Source organism: Python bivittatus, unplaced genomic scaffold, assembly GCF_059951505.1.
Source record: "Python bivittatus isolate LINGU-HERP-01145 unplaced genomic scaffold, Pbiv_v1 ctg000020_np1212, whole genome shotgun sequence".
NCBI classification, from domain to species: domain Eukaryota; kingdom Metazoa; phylum Chordata; class Lepidosauria; order Squamata; family Pythonidae; genus Python; species Python bivittatus.
The window spans coordinates 79,230,868-79,254,724 of NW_028277030.1; the positions used below are offsets into that span (position 1 = coordinate 79,230,868).

Here is a 23,857-nt window from a genome sequence, read left to right on the forward strand (position 1 = left end):
CCCAGGCAGCCCCTTGGTTTGTGATGGGCCTCTGGGAGATGAAGCAGCAGAAGCAATAGCTGCAGCGCAGGTGAAAGATGAATAGTGAAGCTTACTTAGCACAGGTAAGTGCTCAGGTTCAAGTCTTTCCCAGAGCAATAGGAGAAGCTCCTACTTACCTCTCATTGCATCAGCAGACTGTGGGATTGTGGCAGGATATAAATATAATAAATAAGTCTCTGCACAAATTCCTGTATCCAAGTATATGTTGTATAGATTTTAATGTTTATATTGCTAGGAAAAAAGAAAATACTCCTGGGAAAGAATTCATCTGAAGGCAATACTAAGGCAGTGACTCAGATTAAATGGAGATGTTATCAAAAATAGAAAAGGAAAAGCTTAAAATATATGGAATGTACAAAATGTCATTAGAGAGAAAAAGGCTTGTCCTGCAAAATAATAAAACATAACTAATTAGATTTTTAGGGTAGGCTGTAAACCTGAGGTTGGGAAGAATATTGTACAAATTCTTTGGGACTGAGAACTTTCAAACACTTTACTGCTGTGACATCTATATCAGTAAAAGCTGACATATTGGAAGAATTTAAGACAAGCACAGCAACATTCTTCATAGATCAAAGAAGGCCTTTTTTTCTGTGCTACATAACTTTGATAACTCCTTTCCTATAAAAAGAAGGAAATTTCATGAGGAAATAATCCTTTAATGTCATATAAAAATTAGATATCATTACATCATTGGGTTTTTCTGTTTTGCAAGTGGTGTCTTGTTCAGCAAATGGATTGTTGATTAGGCTATTTAAAAATAAACAGAATGCTATGATGCTTTGTAGAGATTACTGTATTTTTATTTCCACCACCACTGAATTTATTTTATTTTCAGATTGCATGGGCTTTAAACAAAGGGGTGAAAACTGAATACAAACAGTTTTGGGATGTGGATCTTGGAGTATCATATATACCCTGGGAAAAAGTTAAACTGGATGATTTAGATGGCTTTGCAGAAGGAGGAATGATTGACCAAGAAACAGTAAATAGTGGTAAGGACAGTTTAAAATGCTTTGTAATTAAAACTTTATTTTCATTTTTTCATATTTTGTTTCAGAGAAATGTGTTTCCAATAATCTAAATGTGCACACCAGCAAGATAATGGCAAGTGTTCTTGTTCTCAGGCTATTTAAGAGGTAGGCTGGCTGTTGGCAGTCAAGCTGAATCACAGTTCCAGTTTGTGATGTCTCTAGAAAATTTCTGTCTTCAACTAAGATATTTGCTGTACAAAAGAAACTTATTTACTAATTCAATAAATCTCATAGAATATATTACTTAAGATTTAGTATAGATCTATCCTTAGTTCAGAATTCTAGAGAATTTATAAATAGGAGAAATCAGTTGCTACTTACCAAATAATGCTTTGCCAGAAACTGAGGGGTTTGGTTTGGTTTGGTTTGGTTTGATATACAGAAAGAAACAAGAAAAAGATACAAAGAAAAGAAAAATATGACAAAAATATATTATCTAGAGCAGTAAAATACTCAGATCGAAATCCCCCAGAGTTGCTGTAGATCCAAATATTGCACATGTAATGATGCATATTAAAAACAGTTTTTAAACACAGCATTAAAGCTCGACCAAACACAGTAATATTGATAAGTCTTTCTATTACACTGTTAAAGAACCAGAGCAAACATATTATTAATCCAAGGTTGTAAATCTAGGATAGCATTGACTCTCCATCATAAATGAGTAACCTTTTTTTGCTACTGTAGATATATTGAGTAGGAGTAACTTTATAAGACATGATTAGTACATTTGGGAAGATTCAGAAAATCGATTTTTCCCAGATGTTCAGAGATATCAGAGTGGTATAGAGAAACCACTGTGGTTTGGAGGTTCTGCTGCTTAATTAGCTATTTAATTGTAAATTTCAAGAGCTACAAAATACAACAATTTCTCTTTTGCTCTATGTGCTATTTCCAGACAGTTTTTCTGAATACATTTCCAATCTCCACTCACTGCAAAAATGTAGGTATCATGGCTAGTAGAGCAAATGCTTATTTTCTTCTAATATTCTTTTCAAAACACTGATCTGTTGCTGTTTCTTTAGAATGGGAAACTACAAGGAGTTCGGAGACTGTAAAAGAGAGTGTGCAGATAACCCAGAGTGCAACAGTTGACAAAACTGCAGCTGTCACAACACAGACAGAAACTTACACGCAGTCTGTCACTATGTTACAGGTTAGTATTGTATTTCATTTTCTGTCCACACTTTTCTTCCAGTAGGGAAGGACATTCAGATTATTGATTGGTTGACAACTCTACTTTGGTGTCAGATAGTAGTGTGTCATATCTTCTTATATCTTCTCAGTGGCAGTAATTTTTGCAACTTGTTGGGACTTTTTTTTTTCTTTTGTTGTGGACAACTCTCTGAAGTAAGTATGCACAAAACAGAAAATGTGTTGGTTTCACACATGGAACAAAGAACCCCATTCAGACATCTCAGAAACATTCCATGTTGGTTGCTTCCTAAGGAAGCTCTCAGCTAGTAAAGAATTATCCCAACAAGCAAAAGTAAGAGGCAGCAGGAGCTTGGGAATGATACCAGGGTAAGTTGCCTTAAAAGGACTGCTATGATTTCCTTCCCCCATATAGTAAGTCACTCAAAATTTAACATCTTTAAATTGACCCAGAGTGATTTTGGGAATTGATTGATAAATCTACTGTAAAGCAAGCATAGGAGAGAGAGAATTTGCAAAGAAAATGAAATGTGATTATCTGGAAATACTTCTCTTTTTTTGGAAGTTCATTTCTCTGTCAACTATTAAAAAGCTGGGGCTGAGCTTAAAAGACAGGAGTGCTACTACACTGAAAAGACAGAAGTGGTTGTACTTTGCCCTTCCTATCTGCTATTCTATGGCAACGTGCAAGCTATACATGTCCCAGCTTCCCATTTTTGTGGCCTCCAGAGCACCTCCTTGATCACATGGCTGAAATTCAAAGGCAAAATAGCCAAGAGTGATATTGAGAGTTGACAGATTTAGTCCAGAAAGTCCAATTTCCAGGGGTGCAATTTTGGAATTTCCTTATCCTCCTAAATAAGTGTGCAAATGAGTTTGTTAAGCCTCTGAGAAATAAAGCATTCATTTCTACCATTAGCCCCTTACTCCAATAATTGTTTCGACGATCAGATTGCTTTTGCGATTAAGTTGTTTTGCCTAATGTTCAACCAACATTTAATATCTTATAACAAAAGTTAATTAAATCTTCTACTGCCCTCTAGAAGAGAAAAAAAAATTGCATTCTTTTATAAGATGGCTTTGGCTTGTAGCTGTTAACAAGGCAAAAGATAAGCAGAACTATTTGCACAGGTATCCATAGAGAAAAATAATTGTTCCAACCCAGTCTGAAGTTCCTAATAGGCAATTAGATTACTTGAGCAGGGAAGTAAGTGTCAGGTCTGAGCAAAGGGATGAGTTTCTGGAAGGCCAGCAAGGCTTGACTTAAGATTTGGACTATTATATAAGGTTGGGTTCTCCTAAAATGTGTTCAGTTACTTGACTGATCTCAGGAAGAGGCTCTTAGAATGAAAACTCCCAGCCCTTATCTAAGCAGAGCCAGTGCTGGTCAGGCCTGATTGCTAAAGCTTGGCTTCTCAGAAATAACTACAAGTAAATCTCCTTCCCAAGATGCTTCTCCATACAGTCTGGATCTTCTCCACCTCCCTGCTGTTTGACCTCCAGCATGATAGCAACACTCTTGTGGGTTGTACAGTTAAAATTCCAGGTTAACGTCTAGAGAAAATGCAGTCAGGAGTATTGGTGTCTGTTTCTGTCTCATATTTCATGGTGGGACTCATTGACGAAATCAAGCCTGTCTGGTGTCTTATTACAGGTTGCTCCTTCCTCCCCCATGAACATCTGTTTGTTCATGGAAGAGAGAATCCTGCTTTAGACTGTTGGCTCCTAATAGATTTTCTGATGGTTCACTGACCTTTTGACGTGGCATGTTGTGGTATACAGTAGTTTGGGAAGGACATGTCAATCCTGCAGGGTTTCCAGATCAGGAAACAAATTCCACAAGAAGACTTATACTTTATTGATAAAGACTAGAATCTTGTAAGATTTACTGTTTTCTTTCCCTCTCTCTTGTACCTGAGGGAATCAGGGGGCAGCCAATCTGAATCTCTTTCTAATAATTTCCCTTTGCTTTGGGCTCAAAGCATGCTTATGTACTTGTTGTTGTCCTAATGATTTCTGGATAGTTTCTCCAAGATCATTTCCGTGGCACCCTGCAGGGTGATAAAAGGAATTCTGCTCATAAATACAAGAATTCACCTATTATAGATAGTACATTTTTTAAAATTTATGTTTTAGAAATATCCATCTACTTGTATCTACCATTGAGTTCAGTCAGATTTATTCTCAAATAATTGTGAAGAAGATTATAGTCTTATTTTATACAATAAATTCATATTGTTAATTAATAAATAAATTAACCTTACTAGAAAACAGTTTAAGGAACTAATTGTGTAGATTAACTTCAAATTATACATAGAACTAAGCTTATTTTACTAAGGAGGATTGTCAGTGTTGCTAACATTTCCATTTAACTTGGAAAAGTTTATATAGCATATTAGCAGAATGATAGAAGTTTCATTAAGTATAATTTTTCTCTTTAACTAACTTAATTGATAGAGGATCTACAGTATAGGCATATGCACAAAATGGGAAATATGTTTGAAGTTTGGAGCAAAACAACCCAGTTTGAAATCTTGCATAAGAATGTTCTCAATTGGTTATATTCTAATGCAACCGACCTCAAAACAGCTCAAGTGTTCCATATTGTGAAGGACAAAGTTCAACATGCTTAATATTTCATTCTAAAAAACAATTGGAACTTGAACAAGCCCCTTAGTCCCTAGTCCCTTTTTCATCCCAGGGTCATAAAAATAGGTGGAACAGTGGGGCAAACCTTTATAGGAATGCTAAAAAAAAGAAAAAGAAAAGACAATAACTTTACCTATGTGATGGAATGGAATTATGAAGGCCAGGCTCAGGGGGATAAGCATTTTCTTAGCTCGCCACGAGAGCGTGGGAACTACAAGAGGATGAGACTGGCACCTCCCTGAGGAATTCACACTGTTGTGGCTGGCTGACTTGGGACTTGGGGTTTCAGTCTGGGAAGATTCTTGCTAGAGGTTGTAGCTAATAAACATAGCTGAACTGATTTTGCATTGTCTCTTGGAGTTCCTTGGGCTAGGCCTGACAACCTAGTACTAAAGGGCTTCAGCTGTTCAGTTTAGGGGTGTGCACAAAACCAAGCAAAAGCATGGACCAAAAACACTCTGGCTCAGAAGTTCAGTTAGACATTTTGAATGGGTCATGAATCAGCCAAAATGAATCCCAGATAATTTAGGTTGATCCAGGATTTAATTGAGACAAATTAGAGAAGTTTTAAAGGGCAGGTAGGGCAAGGCTGTTGCTTTTGCCTGTCTCTCTCCTCCACCTGTACATGACTTCTGTGTGCATCCACACACTCGTCTTCCCAGCACCTTCTCCACCTTCACTTAGCTTCTGCAACACTTGAATTCAAGTATGGCATACCAACCTAGCCCACCCAAGCTTCCCAAGCTTCCTTCCCTATTGCTGCCTAGTATCCATTTGACGCATGGGTCTGTCCTATTTTTCGGCTGCTGCCATACACTTTCCTTCCATGTTACTACCCTGCACCCACCACCCATCTGACCATGCACACTGTCTCTCCACCACTACTGCAGGGTTTCCTTTTCCCTGCTGTCTCCCATCCTAGACTACTTCTGTTAAAATGCATAAGCTCCAGGTCCCTGTACAGACGAAATAAAAAGTGTTCTAGGCCTGCACATGGATGAAGCATAGGTACTTTGGTCCTGAAACAGGCTAATCAATATTGCCTGATCTGTACACAGAATGTTTTGCACATCCCTATTTCAGTTTAATGAAAGGTGATTTAATATGTTAATTGTACAGTCAGAGTAGAGTTCAGTCTGCATATTATATTTTTAAATAATATATGTAATTTGTATTGAAGATCACCAGGAATATTTTTCCCATTATAACAGATTCCTGTAGCGCCCACTGTGCCGACTGTTAGTTTAGTTCCACCAGCATTTCCTGTTACAATGTCTGTCCCTCCACCTGGTTATGGTGCAATTCCTCCACCTCCATTCTTGAGAGCAAGCTTTAATCCTTCGCAACCACCTCCTGGTAAAGTTATATTTCCATTTTATAATATGCACTTTATATGAGATGGGTGGCTACATGAATATGATAAAAAAAAAGTAAATAAATATGCATCAAAGTGTATTGACATTGTTATTTATTTATTATAAGTTTAAGTTTGCTAAGAATTTTGTATAGTTCCCCAGAAAAGCTTTGGTCCTCTCTCTGCCAAAGCAGGGCCCAAAGTTGTGTTTATTTCATCTGTTGGTAATGCTTCAATATGGTACACAAGGAGTCAGATTCAGTGGCTTAAAGGGTCCCTTTCAACTTTATGAATCTATGACTCTACTTATTTTTAAAATATTAATTTAATCCATAATCATCTATTTGCACAGTGAAGTGGCAGTAAACCTCATTTAATTCAGTGGGCCTTATTTCCATAAATAGCTGTATGGGTGTATTTAATTATAGCACTTTCTTGAATTGGATAATGTATGCTTGAACATATTTATAATTCAGTTAAGAATTTAGCTCTTGCTGTTACTTTTCAAAAAGTTTAATCAGTTTGTTTATTAATATTTATTTTTTGTTTCTTCTAGGTTTCATGCCTCCACCTGTTCCACCACCTGTTCCACCACCAGTAGTCCCAACATGTAAGCTGTTTTTATCTTTTCTTCATAGGTTTCCAATACAACTGTCATAGTTCAGAAAAAATGGTTTGGTTGAATCGGCTAACATTGGATTTATTTTTATAAATAACATCATAAAGCTTAGGACTGAATTCCTGCTATTGATTACTCTTCTTTAAGTTGCCAAGTTCATTTCTATTAGGTAGGGTGGCACTTATATGTCACTATCAAGAACTATATAAACAGTCCAGTTCTGTGTGAGAGCTTTTCCTAGCAAGACCCCCAGTTAGGGTTAGGGTTAGAGTGGAGAACATAGGACTGTTTCAGACATTATGATTTTTGCATGTAGATAGTATTTCTTTGTAGTATATGTCACGTAAATAGTTGTTTTATGCAAATAACAAATACATATATTGCTAGGGGATGCATTCTGACACAAAAGTTTTAATGGCTTCTGTGCAATGAAGTAAAACGATGTACTGTTTTCATTTATGATTTTTTTACACATATTTTATAAGGAATTTCTTGTATTAAAAAGTGCTTCCTTTCTTGGAAATATGTACCATTTAGAGTCACCTGTCCTAAAAAAATGCACCCCAGACCCAAGTATTCTAATGAGAGGCATTTTTTTCACAATTAGCAGGTCTTCTACTGACCTTTAAAACTGAATATTTATATGGGGGAGGTGAAATTTATTTATTTATTATTTAACCAACTTCTGTAGCCACATACTCAGTGAGCAATTCAGCATGGTGTACACAATTGAAAACAAATAATAACCACAAAGGACATTAAAATACAACCAGCGCAAAATAATCAGAAACAATTAAATTAAGGTGGACACAAAACCTCCTATCCAGTGCCTAGGAGAAGAAAGGTTTTCAGAATCTTTCAAAAGACAGGCAGGGTTAGATCCATCTGAATCCTGAGGGAAATGCTGTTCCATAGGGCAAGCCCTGCCACAGATAAGATGTCTCTCATGGGTCCTGCCAGATGACATTGTGTAAGTGATGGGACCTGGGGCACGCCTGCCCTGTCAAATATTGCCGGACAGGCAGAGGTGGCCAGAGACAGACAGTCCTGCAAATAACCAAATCCTTGTGCCATGAATGGCTTTGTAGGTAAACCACCCCACCTTGAATTGCACCCAGAAATCCACTGGTAACCACATAGATTTAGGCATTTGGGGCTGATTTTAAAGTTATGCTGCTCATCTCCTAGTGCCACCAAAACCTGTTGTAAAGTATATTCTCCAAGTATATGGAGAAGAATGGGAGGGGGAGGGAGCTGTTTAAGGATGAATCAGACCTGTTGATCTGTTAATGAAATTACACGATTGAATATAACCTAATGAATTTATATAATTCATATTGGGTGTGGAGGGATTCAGTGCATCAACAGGAATGCCAGTAGGCCTGGCCCAAACCAGCATAGTTTGCATTTTCAAATGCACAAGAGAAAAGGTGCAGTCAACAATACACAAGACTATGGAACATACATAGAACAAAGCTCAACAATTCATCTCAAGCTAACATGGACTCCTTATGTTTTTAAGTTCACCCTGAAGTTCAACATCAGTAGGATTCAACACATGCACTGACCAAAGCTCAACAAAACAATATTGTAATAGTAATCTTTGCACTTGTATAACCTCAATTTAGCAATGCTTGTGCTTGAAGCACAGTAGTGCCTCCTACAGACAGGTTTTGGCATTTTTGCCTATAAAATGAAATAAAATACAGTCCCACCCACATATTCCATGAACTCTTAACTTCATACTAAGAACTTTCTTAAAACAACAGTTAACATCAAGCAGGATGACAGGCACATAACTGAGCCATCTTCTATCTGGTGAGCCAAGAGGCTCATGCTGTTTGAAAGCTGCACTATTTGTATTGCTGCTCTAAATTGTGGTTCTCTAATATAAGTAATAGAATTTAATTATTGTTATCTATGAGTGTTGATTAGAATTTTTTAAAATTGCAATTCAAATATATAATTTTAATGGGTTTTCTGATAGCTTCGCTTGCTCTGGATGTTTTAAAGATAATGTTTTATCTGTTTTTAACTTTTACTTGTGGTTACTTGTTTACACTTAAAGCAGAAAGATGCTTCAGGTTTTGATAAACATGCTGGTGATTACTGTTAGATAGACATACATAGATTTGCACTATTAAACATTTTTGATTAAGCATTAATATGTATGTGTACTGTTTTACAGCTCTTGTACAGCCTTCACTACCTATTGCTCAGGAGTCAGTGAAAGATTTTAGCAGCCTTGTTCTACCAGTTGGTACTGTTTCTAGTAATCTTACCACACCAACATTATCTGCCGGAAATGTCTTTCCTCCTCTTTCAAATAACAATTCAGAATTAGATGAAAAAGGATCTCTTCATGCTGATCTTCAGATCTCATCTAGTGAACACAGAACTGGTAAGTAGTATTATAAAACTTTAGGGGTGCGTGTGTGTGTGTGTGTGTGTACACACATGTACATGCATACATAATATATATGAATGTCATAGCTTTCAAGAATTCCAGTCCTGTACTAGATGCAACTTTTGGGAGAATATTGAACTTGTCTGTTGTTCCTAGGACATAAATAAAGACATGCATGCATACATACAGTACATTTGTACTAGAAGGATAGAAAATAGGATCAGCATGACTGAAGTTTTTTTACTAGCCCAGTTGCAATATAATTACTATTTTTTTTCAACAGTGGACTGTTTTTATAAGGCCTGTTATTCACTTGTCACTATGTTGCCGCAGTCCTTTTTTGTTCATTTAATCTGAATTGTACTAATATTCATATCATATAAATAATTAAAAACCTTTTAACATAATTTTTATAGTTTCTATCCACTCAAATAGACGGTAAGGCAGGGAAATTATATGCTAAATCCTAGTAGTTCTGTTTTGTTTTTATTTCTCTATAACTAAAATATTTTAAAAGCTTATGATTTTTCTAAACATATTTTATTTCATAAACTATTCTTCATTGTGAGAGACTGTATTTACTTCTTCTTAAATAGATATTATTGCAGATTATAATTAGAAACCAACCTGTAGACGTTGAATTTAGTTTAATCTGACTCTTGTTAAGCTATTAAAAAGAAAAATATTACTTAGGCATGGTTGTTTCAGTTTGCTAATTTAAGTTTTTCTATTTCAGTTCAAGATGACGTTTCAAGCAGTTCTGGACTTACCGAGGGAGTACAGCCACCTGGTGTCTCAACCAGTTCTGGGCTTGTAGGGGGAATTCAGCCACCCCATGTCTCAAGTAGTACTGGGCTTGTACAGCCAGTCAGTGTCTCAAGCAGCTCTGGACTTCTGACAAGAGTTCAACCACCTACTGCTTCAAATAGCTCTGGTCTTATAACAGGTGTTCAGGCTCCAAGTGTCTCAAGTAGCTCTGGGCTTTTGACAGGACTACAGCCCATAAATGTTTCAAGCAGCTCCAGCATTTTAATGGGAATCCAGCCACCCATAGTGTCAAATAATACTGGACTTTTGTCAGGAATCCAGCCACCCATTGTATCAAGCAATTCTGGAATTTTAGGATTGCCACCACCAATAGTTTCAAGTAGTTCTGGACTATTAGGATTGCCACCACCAAATATTTCAGGTGGTTCTGGACTATTAGGACTACAACCACCCACTGGAATTCAAAATTTACCCCATTTAACTATTGCTAGTCAACGGTTGCCTGGAATTCCTCTAGTAGAAATCCGATCAGGATTAATACCGCAGCCACCTGGTCCTAGGTTTCCACTGCTGCAACCTGGGATGCCACCACAACGTACAGTTCCTCCTCCAACTATCCTTGATCCATCCCTTCCTCCACCTAGAGTTCCTTTCCTTCCAGGAGATCTTTTTACTCAAACAGACAGGCCATTTGCAACTTCTGGTAGGCAAAATATGGATATATCTAACCCAGATAAAAGATTGCCTATTGGAGATGATAGCATTCAACAAGAAGGAGATAGAGACTATCGCTTTCCTCCAGTAGAAAATAGAGATCGAGCATCTTCAATGGATATAAGGGATTCTGTTGGAAGGCCACCACTAGATCCAAGAGAGGGTCTAGGTCGACCTCCTGTAGATGGAAGAGAACATCTTGTCAGGCCACATATAGATTTACGGGAGAACTTTGGAAGGCCAGGTATTGATAATCTCAGTAGGAGAGAGCATTTTGCTTTCAACTCAGAAAAGCACTGGGGTCAAAGAGGAGATTATGATGAAAGAGAACACCAGGCCTTTCCTGTATATGGTGGTCTCAAAGGGTTCCAGGAAGCTCGAGAGAGATATCGGCAAACAAACTACAGATTTGAAACTCGAAGTGGTCCCACCTGGAACAGAGGACTTGAACAAGATGCTCACAGAGACTTTGATGACCGTCGTAGACCATGGGAAAGACAAAGGGACAGGGATGATAGAGATTTTAATTTTGGTAGAGAAATTAATGGAAACCGATTTGGGAGAGAGAGAACACAGAACAACTGGATACCCCCTCCACATCCAAGAGCATTTGAATATTTTGAAGGTGGTGCTTCTCAACAAAAAGCTGATAGTGTACCCCAAGTTAATGGTGAAAACACAGAGACAGAGAATCAGCCATCTGCTGTGCAAGTACAGGATGAATTGGAACTTTATGAAAAGTTGGCGACTTCAAATGACACAAAAAAAGAGAAGAGTGACACAGAAGCTGAATTAGAAACTGAACCAGTGGTAGAAAGCACAGAAACTGAGGGGACATAATCATCACTCAGTAGGTAAAAAGATACCTTTTGTAAAGTTGTCATCTCTCTCTGTAATAGATGAATGGCTGACTGGACCTTAGTAGTTCATTTTTTTTTCTTCCAGGATTAAGTTAATCTAATATTCATGTTCATCTTTCACTTAAATAGTTGTACAACTGACCTGTATAGAATATTGTTCTTAATTTGAACATGGTAGGTAAAGTTTTTCTTTCTTTTCCTTTTTTTTTCCTGGCAAAATGCAAACTTGCCCCACTTGCTTTTACTTCAGAAGGATAAATAACAGCTTGTCAAACAAAGAAAAAGACTTCCTATGGAAGAACTTGATTTTTTTTAGATACTATTAGGTTGGCCATAGAAATTGTTATACTTGAAAACAGGCGCTGGTATATCTTGTCCAGATTTCTAGGCTGCTGCAAAATTTTAAAGCATAGGCAGAACTGTGATACTATATGTTCCCTCAGTTTGGCACAAGCAAACAGAAAAGGAGCATAAATAATACAGAGATGATGTGTTTTTGAAATTTATGCATTATAGTCTCTGTTTCTCAAGTGTCCGTGATTTGTCCTCCTCATACTGCAATGGGTTAAAAAATAACATACGTTTTAATGTTTTTTTAGATGCCAATAAAGCATTATTTGTTTGATAAGCATTCTAGGTATTGTATTTTTTATATACAATCTATAACATTCTGGATGAATTGTGCTTTAGCTAATTGTTGCATAAGGTTTATAATGCTCTTGTAAAACTAGTGCAACAATTATAGATGCTACAAAAGCATATGCCTTTCTACTAAAAATAAACCATGAATCACATTAGTTTGTGTATAACGTATGTATGTAAATATTTGTGTAAAACTGTATGTAGATACCACTGTTTCTGTGTGTGATAGTGCATGCGCACGCACTCACAGAATAATGTAGACAGTTAAATAAAATGAAATGAATTAGGTTATGCAATTTCATATTTAACCTTCTTTAGGTAGAAAGAAAATTGTAGACGCTGATGTGACAGGTTAATCAAATTAATATTTGCTCTTCTAAGTTCTTATTACTTCAGAAGGTGGAATCTGGCATGCTCTGAAGGCTGAAGAGTAAGATTTAAGGATGCTTTTTAAGTGTGGCAATATATGGTGCAAAAAATGAAGCAAATGTTTGAATTGTCATTTTTGTAATGCTTCTGGTGTTTTGGGTAGAAAGTGATACTATAAAAATACTTTGTGATGATTTGCTTGCCGTGAATATTCAGTTCATAGTTGTTGCCTAAAACATTGAGCCACTTTAAGAACAAAACACTCTTATTTATCTCAAATCACTGACCACTTACAGGTTTAGGCTTGAAGATTCTTTAGGCTGCAATCGTATATGCATATATCTTGGATTAAGTTTCATTGACACCAATGGGACTTACTTCTGAGTAGACATTCATAGGATTGTTTTGATACTGAAAGGAATTGGTTGCACAAATAATGAACACTACATTGTTCGTTTGATTTAACTGCTTCTCTTAAATTTATCTGGATATTAATATTGTTGCCAAGACCCCTAAATATTGAATATTGGCATCTAGAAATTTGGAGTTTTTTTTAACTCTGTGCTGGCTAGCTTCTGTAATTTGAAATGGCCTCATAAAAATATTTCTGCCCAAACTAAAAATATGTTTTTAGGATCTACTCTTTAACAAGTTCATAGAATGTAACCATTTATCCTTTATTTTTTTTTTAAAAAGCCTTCAAATTCTAAAGAATAATAATAGTTGCAGAATTTATATTGTGATAAACTAATATTTTATGTAGAAAATGGCATTAATTCAAGAAAATTTGAATTTTTACATTTCAATAATGTGAATTAGTCATGTTCCACAAAATTATGCTTTTAAAATAATATGAAAATATGAAAGTTACAGAAATTTCATTAACATTATGAAGCCAATACCCTTTCATTGCAATAAAGTTTGAAAATTACAAATTTACAATTTAGAAATTTACAATTGCACTACCACTTTTGATTTTGGTCATCTTAAGTCTTAAATAACTAATGCATTATTGTTGTATTATATAAAGAATATTAATTTGACTGTATTAGCAGTCTGGCTGTCAGGATGGACTCAGTTTCACTGAATTATTGTTGCTAAACTATAACAACATTAAGAATCAGGATGCTGTTGTTTAAAAATCAGTACAATCTACCTACAGTGCCCCAGGTTTGTTTGTGCTCACTGGAAATAATGCAACTGATTGAATATCATTGCATTTCCTACTTTGCGACAGAGACTGTCAATATAGATCTAATAAGATGTCTGGATTTGATTGCATTCTTGATTTTTACAAATGGCCAAATAGTATTGGGTGTGTTATGCAGTTTAAGTTTAAATCTTGGAATAGCACTGGCTACATATCACTATCATATAAAAAGATATCTTGGAATTGTGTAAAAGCTGTATCTTTTACAATTTTAAATAGCACAAAAGTATATTTTATGGTATCTTTGGACATAGCATCTTATAAAATAAGACAGGCTTGAGGTGAGCAAGTCTAACTCAGATCTGCTAATCTGAGGAAGAAGCAGGATGAGACAAGAATATTTCTTGGATAGAAGGGATCTCCTGACAAGGTAGTTCTGTTGGCAGAAAGTTACTACTCGTGGTATTCCAAGTTATTGTAATAAGCGTAAGAAGCCTTACATTTGTCAGTGCCAGTTTGAGAACACTGAATTTGTAGCTGTTCCATTTTATTACATGAGAGTCAGGTGGGGCCATATTTTTAATTTAGTGGCTGAGAAATGGTAATTCCCCTCCGCTCATCAACATATTGAGAACACAGGATCAGCTGTGAGTCTTTTGCTTGATGTGACTTGTTTTCCTTATGAGGCTAAAGCTGATAGCTTAAATGAATGGAATTAATAGCCTAATCACTAATTATTTTAATAGCAAACTAAAATTTGCTCAAGAAATTATTTGAGGATATACTGCTGTACTTTTCTTCCCTACATTTTTCTCCTCTTGTTCCCACATGTAATAAATATTTTGCATTATAGAGAAAAACTGTCCTTTTTCAGCAAGGAAAGGAACATACCACAGCTAATTGTTATAAAAGTAATTTAAATTTTTATCTTTCAGTGGTGGCATATTGGTTTAATGTGTAATTTTCAAAGGAGTTTTGGTAAATTTACTACAAAAAATAAAGCAGAATCTCAAATAAATGATGTAACCAAAATATATAATTAATAACTTAAATCATTATAGTCTAATTCAATAGCTTGACAGCCCTAAAAGCTTCATTAAACACCATGTTAATTTAATCTCTTCCAAAGAAAATTAAATCATAATTAGGAATTTATACTATAAGTGATACCATACAGAATATGCATAGCATCATTGGGAAGCTAATTTGACATTCCCAGAAAGTAAACTCTGTTACTGTTTAAAAAGAGACAATAAACACATTTTAGTGCAAGTAATCCATGTATCTGATTCCCAAAATTCTGTTTCCAGTGGTACTCATGAAATTATAATTCATCAGGAGCGATTTCCCATAGATTCTGTAATTCATGCACAATATTAAATGCCAATGGTAATTGCTTTGCTTTAATTTAAAAACATGTATATTTTCAAAATGCATTTTTTTACTCTAAGACCTTTCAAAAATCACAAGCAAGTGTGACCACAACTGATATTAAAATTATAAAAGTGGTTTTAAGACAGACTGGTTACTGAATACATAAGTCTGCAGCACTTCTTTCTTGATGATTTTTTGTTGGTTTTCTAGTATGAAAAAATGGGTATTTTGCTTATAGCCTAGTCCAGTGCATGTTTGCTCAAAACCTACTCCATTGAGCTGAGTTGAATTTGCATAGGATTGCAGCCTTCAAATGCCATGTACATTGAGCCGTGAAGTTTTTCTTGTTTGGTTTTTAATTAATCTTGCTTATGAAATGCACCTGATATGTTTTTGCAAATACTTAAAATTGATTACCTATAAAAATGAATATGAGTGGAAATTGTACATTTAAAGTGTTGTGCTATATGTACATAGTTTCTTACATGAGAAAGAACTATGAGCTGGATAGCTCCTAACATTCCATCCCTAATTTCTGAAAGAACATTTTTTTGAAAACTATTTTGCTTCTTCCCTTACACAGTTTTTTAGATGTGATTCCTTCCTTTGGTATTTCAGTAACTGTCTCCTTTCTATAAAATCTAAGAATTTGCAGAAACAAAGTTTATTTCAAAATACTTAACAGATTTAATACCAAAAAGGATTGATAATCACCTGAGTATCTTTCATTTAACACTGTGTAATCTATTGCTCTGACATTTGTTCTTAGTTAACAATTCCAATAGGATAATTGCCATCCAATTTTACAGTGCTAGTGGAAAAAACTGAAAAATCAGAATAGTGCAATATGAATTTTGTCATGTTAGCACTACAGTTTATGTGAAATAGAATCTATTTTGAAATACCTTTTTTTCTTGTGACAATACAAGTCTCTAATCCACAAAGTATGGGCCTGGAATCTTCCTTTAGTATGCCTGGATAAACAGCTCATAGTTCCAGAACAAAAATTACAAGGATCTCCATACATATAATGATACTTTTGCTATCTCCAGTAATAACAAAGAAATTTTTAGTATGGCTATAGGGGCAAATATATGGCACAAGACTGACTGTAGGAGCATGGGTGCAATATGCTCTGGCATTGTAGCCTATTTGGTAATGCAGACTAGACATCTGGACTTCCTAGTCCATGATAGCTTAATGTGAATTTAAAGTTCTAAACACATGGAAGACACCAAGTTGCTTGTCCCTGTACTAATTGAACTTGCTGAAGCATCTTGTGATCAGACAGTACCTTTATCCTGCAAGTAAAAAATCCTTTATTTATTTATTATTTCAGTTTATATTTTTGCTCATCTCAAGTACTTGACTCTGGGTGGTTCACAGCAATTAAAACTATATAAAAACAAAAACCAATACAAGAATCATATATAAAAACGATATAGAAAACCATGCAACAACACAGTCAGTAGCCGAGGTATAACAAGACCCATCAATAACAGTCAGCATAACTACTGCACAGGCTCTGCTGCACACCCAGATCCCCAAACCCAATGGCAAAACCATGTCTGTAAGGCCTTATGGAAAGCCAGTAGGCTTTTCATTCAGTGGTCAATCATTCAGTAGCCAATCTGATCTCTGAGGGAATGATGTTCCAAAGGGTGGGCGCCATAACAGAAAAGGAAACTGGGCCCCACCAGATGGCATTCCCCGACAAATGGGATCTGAAGCATGCCTGTCCTGCCAGACCTGATGGGACGGATAGATGTAATAGAGGAGAGGCAGTCCCTCAAATAACCCAGTCCCATGCCATGGAAATAGAAAGGAAGAACACTGGCAAACAGCATCTAAATCTAATTTTGAAACTGAAACTGTATTACTGCCTATGCTAGATTATCAAATAAATGCTTAAAGTCCATAGAGAGAAGGAAACATTAGATTGCTCAGTTATAATGTAATATGTATTAAGAAATACACATTCATGCAAGAGAAGAATATGTTTTTCTCTATGATGTTAAAAGTCTTTTTATTATTGAATAAACCATAGTATTCTTTTAAATGGTTTGAAATAATAAGATATTTTTATTATTAGGCTAACAAATGGAATTGTTTGGATTCCTTATTAAGGCTTATGAGTCTTACTCTAACAGTAAACCTTGGACAGGTGCCTGCACAATTGCCATCAATAAGGTTTCCTGGAAATAAATATTTTAATTTTTTTTCTAACTTAAGGTATAATTTTGCCTGTTCACAATAATATTATTACTGACAACATTTTATTCCCCTGATAAAGGAATAGGGCTTTCTGATGTTCTTCTGAAAAGGAGAGCTGTTACAGCGTAATGAACAGAGCCTGGAGTGCAGCTTATATATTGTAATGCTATCAACAATACTATTAATGTAAAAGTATTCAGTATTGCATCTAAAATTATACTAAAGAAATTCATTTAGGTTGCATTCCTGTATCACTTATTTTGGAGGGAGTCTTGTTAAATTCAAGGGGACTTCTGGGTAAACATATAGGATTATTCTGTCATTGCTACTTTCAGGATCTTAGATGAGCCAAGAACTTTAAAACCTATCTGTTCACTGATGTTGGAGTTCTGACACATGTACACGTTACATTTTAGGTGGGCTACTCATTCTTTATTACATATGCACTATTGCTAGATGTACATAAAGTAATGCATATTTAAAACTACATGAGTAAAATGATTTGACATTTTCCTTAGTCAAATGGACATTTCTTTCAGTATTGTAGCATTTCTTCTATTAGCTGCTGCTTCTGATCTAGCGAACTGATGGAAATTCATGCTCTCACATGCACATTGGAAACATTAAGTATATCTTTGTTGTATTTTAGTTCATCTTGTCTAAAATACATATCATTCCTCTTAAATGAATAATTTTCAAATATTGGTATATAATTTGATATATAGCTTTCAGCAAGAGACACCTAAGAGTCAAATACAGAGAAGGAGAACACATCCGTTTATTCTACATAAGATGTGAGTAACCCAGTTGGAATAATATTGCTGGGATTGAGTCTGTCCCAAAATTTAAGAGCAAAATATTCCCAACAAAGTTTACTTAAGAAAATTCAGGGCTGTGTTCTGTGAGAAAACTCACAAAATCAGGGAACGATTAATCTAATAAAACATATCCATAGAAAGGTGGGCAAAGACTCTGAAAAAGGGGTGGTGACTAGGGAAGATTAAATGGCAACAAGGAATTTCCCAAGCCTGAATTGGGAAGGCCACCTCTTTTAACTTTTAAATGAATAAATTAAATAAGGAAGCCTAAAACAGAATAAACAGGTTTGACATAAGAAATTCAGAATTACCTGTTGCTAAGGCAAGGCCTAACATAGAACCTAATACCTTTGTAACAGAAGAAAAATGCTGATGGGGATAGTAGAAATCATAGGATGTAAAAGAAAGTGCTATTATTTTGCATCCCAGGACAGTGCCTCCGCTGAAGTGAAGTGCAGCACTTCATTCTGTTTTAACAAATGGTCTCAGAGCCAAATTCGATGTGGCAAAATAAAAGATCCAGCTCTTTCCCAGTCCTTTGGGTCCACGGATGAAAGGAACTGTGGCAATAAATAAAAATTGTATTGCTTAACCTTAAAGAGCAAGCTGGATCCAGAAGATTTTAAATACAAGCTGCCATAGCTCATTCTTGAAGATCTGTCTTGACCTCTTTCTGTCCCCTAGATTGTTCCATTAACTCTCAGTTGTTATCTAGGTAGTTAGGCTTATGCCTACTGCAGATTTTATTACTGATAATTCCAGTAAAGACTCCACAAAATTTCCTGATTTAATGCCTGCTGGTCATGATATTTTTTTACTTGATCCCTCCATACATGTCCTATATACAGATTTGTGCAGCTGGTTCAACAGCTCTTAGGAACACAGTTTAACAACAGCAACAGTCAAAACAACTGGCTCACTGTGTGACCAACAATAATAATAATAATTTTTAAAACTTGTATGCTGCCTGACTCCCGACAACTCTGGGCAGCTCACGGCAATCAAAGAAATTACAATAACACATAAAAGCTATAAAATGGCAAGCACGTCAGACCAGAAGGATTGAAGTAAAGGGTCTCACTCTCCTTTGCCAAAGGCCTGGGTGAAGAACCAAACGTTCACAGCTCTTCTAAATAACAGCAGAGTCCAGATCTCAGGGGGGACCTCATTCCAGAGGGTAGGAGTTGCTACAGAGAAGGCACACTTACGGAGTTCCGATAGCGACATTGTTTAATCAAAGGAACCTGGAGCATGCCAACCCTGCAAGAGCAAATTGCCAGGCAGATATTATGGGAGATAGGCAGTCCTTCAAGCATTCAGGCCCTATGCCTTGTAGAGCTTTGTAATGGCCAGAGCCTTGAATTGCGCTTGGAAGCAAACTGGCAAGCAGTGTAGCTCGCAAAGCAGAAGTGTTACATGAGCATACCATGGCATGCCCATCATTGCTCATGCTGCTGCATTCCAGACCAGTTGAAGTTTCCAGGTGGTCTTCAACAGCAGACCCATGTACAGTGTGTTGCAGTAGGCCACAGGATGACTAGGGCATGAGTGACTGTCTGAAGTGCACCCCAATCTAGGAAAGGGCACAATTGGTACAGTTGTACAAAGTTGTGCAAAGGCCTTCCTGGCCACACTGCCAGCAGCTCTTCAAGCAGGAGCAGTGAGTCCAGAAAGACCCTCACACTGCGTACTAGCCTTGAAAGGAGAAGTGCTATCCCATCCAAGATCAAAGATGGAATTCTGGTTCTGGGTGGTGCAAACACCTACAGCCACTTGATCTTGGTAGGGTTGAGTCTGCACAGCCTCCAGGCAACTGAACAGAACCTTTACAACCTCCTTTGGCTGGCCCAGGGTTAAAAGATACAACTGGGTTTCATAAACATATTGATGATACCAAACCCCAAACTGGCGGATAACTACACCCAGTGGTTTCATGTAAAAAAAAAAAAAAAGGAAGAGAGACTATAACTTTGCAGCATCCCATACAGGAGGGACTAGGTGGCAGTCTTTCCCACCAAACCAACACTGACTAGAATCAGCCCTGGAGAAAGGAAGAGAACCACCATAAAATGGCACCCCCAATCCCCAACCCATGGAGCAGTGTCAGATCAAGGAGCACGAGGATAGATGCACCACTCCATCCCAGCTCTACCACGGTTATCAACAAGTGCAATCAAGTCTGTCTCAGTATTAAATCCTGGCCTGAAACCTGACTGAAACGTGTCTGGATAATCTGTTTCCTCCAGACTTCTCATTATCTGCAGAGAGAATACCTTCTGAACAACCTTCTCCAAAAGAGAATGTTGGTGACTCGTTGGTAGTTGTTGAAAACCGTTGGATCCAAGGATGTCCTCTTGAGGAGGGAGGCCACCACCTCTTCTTTCAAGGGAGGAGGTACCACTCCCTCCTTAAGAGAGGCTGACACCACGACTTGGACCTAATTGCAGGTCACCTCCCTGGCTGCTTTTATGACCCAGGAGGGGCCCAGATTGTGATGGAATGGAATTATGAAGGCCAAGCTCAGGGAGACAAACATTTTCTTAGCTCGCCAGAACTGTGTGGGAGGAACAAGAGGATGAGACTGGCACCTCCCTGAGGAATTCACACTGTTGTGGCTGGAGGACTTTGGGAACTGGGGTTTTAGTCTGGGAAGATTCTCATCTGCTCCACCTTACCTCTGTACTTCTCTGGCATGCTACCAGGTGAACGTAGCAACACCGGCGGCGGGGGAGGTGGTGGCTGGGCTACTGGTCCGAGCTGCTGTATTAATTGTCCCATAGCTGCTTGTAGGTTATTAATTTGTGCATCCACTTGCTGTTGATGCTGTAGCAGGGCTGCTGCCAATAACTGTGGTGTCAAATTAGCTCCCTGGGGATCTGTTGCCATGATTCAAACTCCTTCGTCTTGAAGGTTGAATGAGTCTGGGAAGATTGATGTCAGGTCTAGCCCAAGGAACTCCAAGAGACAATGCCAATTCAGTCCAGCTATGTTTATTAGCTACAACCTCTAGCAAGAATCTTCCCAGACTAAAACCCCAGTTCCCAAAGTCCTCCAGCCACAACAGTGTGAATTCCTCAGGGAGGTGCCAGTCTCATCCTCTTGTTCCTGCCACGCGGTTCTGGCAAGCTAAGAAAATGTTTGTCTCCCTGAGCTTGGCCTTCATAATTCCATTCCATCACACAGATCCAGCAATCAGGTGGCCAAGCTGACAGCACACAGAACCCTGTCCAATTCTTCAGGAGTCACCAGCTCAAACTCATCCCAGATCACCTCCCTCCCACACCATGCCCCCAGGGGTCAGCCTGCCCTATCCAGTTAGAGTCCAAGTTGGAGTGAGTCAGAGAGACTTTATCCATCAGATAGCCTGAATAATCTTCACAGTAGCCTAACAGATGTTCCAAGGGCCCACCCTACCTAATAGAAACCGGGTCACTCTAAACAGTTTTTTTTATATTACTATTTATCTATATAAAGAAAACATAGTCAGCTATGGCAACTGACTTGTCAAAGTTGTGAAAAAAACCATGTGACTTAAAGGTTTAAGTACAGAATATTGTTGGAGACAAGGCATTCAGTATGATAGGTTGCTCTTAGCTTCTTTGACTAAATATCAGTGAAACAAACAAAACAGGGTTTTGTTTTGTTTTTGGTCCATCGTTCTTACAATATAACACAGATTTAAAGTCATATTAAAGTGTCATCTTCAAGAAGAGCTGAACTGCTGATGATTGATATAAACATATCCATGCAATTTTGTAGCCATTACCTTCTCTCAGGAAGTGTTTTCAGCTTCCCAGTCTAGTTTGTAGTCCTGGATTTTCCAAATGATACCCATCCAAATACAAACAAAGCCCATCCCTACTTAGCTTTCTGGAATAGCAGAAAAATGACAAGAAGCAGCAACATGCATTTTTGTAAGCATGAATGTGTCTGTACATAAAAACATAGGTTTGTTCCTGATTTGTATTTAGAGGTATAAAAAGCCTTACAAATGCTCAGTGAGGGGGAGTTTTGAAGCTATGTGCTTAGAGAATACTAAAGATAGAAAGCTTTATTAATCTTGAGAAGTACACATGTTGTTAAAAAAAACCAAGCATATAGTTTGGAAAGGAGATGAGAGACCAGTGACAGGTACATATACAAGTGTCTAAATACCTTTCCTCACTCACACTTAAAAAATTAATGTGGAATTAATGGTATATTTAAACTTTTTATTACTTTATTGGAACTCTCTGTAGACTTGGCTTAAAGAACTAGCTTCACTTCATTTTCATAGTTGTTTGTTTCATTCTTTATTTCCTTGTTTTCCATATCATCATAGATTTTCTTCCTCACCCAGTGATCTTGATTTCAAATTCTTGAAAAGTAAACTCAGTTGCTTGAGATTTTCTGGCATCAGAGTTTATAGAAGCTTGAAGATATAAAACTGCATTATGCAATCAGTGACAAGCTGAAGTTTCACAAAACTAGGGTTTTCATCTGTTTTTCCCAAAGGCATGATTTAAAAGTAAATAATTTCTGCACACAACCTACATTTGCTTGAAGTTTTAAAATAACATTTGATAATGAATAAATTAGAAAAGTATCAATCCCTGTGCAGTTTTTTAGCATTTTGCAGAAGCCATGTGCTCTTAATATCCAGAAGTTAATATGAAAGATTGCCACCCCTGCCTTTAATATATTTGAGTGTCAGGCTACCTGAATTTAAGTAGAAATGGTATGGTTATGATTATTTATACCATCCAGATGATTGTTTTTCTCTGATTATTTATATCATCCAGATTTTATTTTAAGAAAGTGTAGATTTTCATTGTATACACAGGCATAAATGAAATGATCCCATTCAAAGCTTCAGTTAATCTGAAACAACCAACTTTGTAGTTACAGATAGTCCCCAGGTTAAGAACGCTTGGTTTAAGGGTGACCCATAGTTAAGAACAGAGCCTACTGTAGCAAAATTTGAGTTAAATACACAATGATTCAAGTTCATTACACAATACTACTTATACAGTATTATACAATAATACTGTTCCAGCTTACATACAAATTTGACTTTAGGACAGACCTTGGGAACGGAACTCGTTCTTAAACTGGAGACTACCTGTATTCTGACTTGCTATTAGGCAAAGTATATGGGAGAGAAATACCATTTTTCCTTCCTGAAATCTCTCCTTATTATATAGGGGGGATATTTTAACCTCATAATACCCATCTGCCTCACTTCAGTACTTTTTCTCAGGATATAAGAAGCTGAGCCAGTCAGTTATTTCTCTTCCCGTTTCCCCAACTGGTTCCTCTGCTTTCCTTTAAAAAGTACCCCATTTTTTGTAGGTCAAGGAAACATAAATCCTTGCCAGGCCATGTTTAATTTTTAATGACCTTTTAATCTGAAAACTGGTATATTTCTATATAGCCTAGTAGATAAAATGCTACATTATTTTCAGGCAACACAATTTTGCATACTCAAACAACCAAATATTTTTCTCTCACTATCTGCCTGGCCTTGTTCCTTTAGATATTATTTTACCTCCCATCTAGCCAAAGTGCTGCACATAAAAATCATTAAAAATATTCAGATTTTTTGTACTGTTGTGTACAGTATGTGTAAGATTTCCATATGCTACAAATGAAGGATAGCAGCAAATTCTTGTTTGTTTTACAGTGAACTGTTAAGTGCTTTCTCTGGCC

The 23,857-nt window shown here is 36.8% G+C and overlaps 1 protein-coding gene across 3 annotated transcripts in view; it reads left to right on the top strand.

The window, feature by feature from the left end:
* SCAF8 (SR-related CTD associated factor 8) overlaps window positions 1–23,857 on the top strand; it is a 180,916-nt gene that overhangs the window by 35,564 nt on the left and 121,495 nt on the right. For all 3 annotated transcript variants that reach the window (XM_088142318.1, XM_088142313.1, XM_088142328.1), the window contains exons 15-20: window positions 881–1,037; window positions 2,102–2,232; window positions 6,092–6,236; window positions 6,791–6,844; window positions 9,042–9,254; window positions 9,997–11,596. In XM_088142318.1, coding sequence (XP_087998444.1) covers window positions 881–1,037; window positions 2,102–2,232; window positions 6,092–6,236; window positions 6,791–6,844; window positions 9,042–9,254; window positions 9,997–11,582 — 2,286 coding nt within the window. In that variant the 3' untranslated portion in view covers window positions 11,583–11,596. The remainder of the gene's footprint in view (window positions 1–880; window positions 1,038–2,101; window positions 2,233–6,091; window positions 6,237–6,790; window positions 6,845–9,041; window positions 9,255–9,996; window positions 11,597–23,857) is intronic.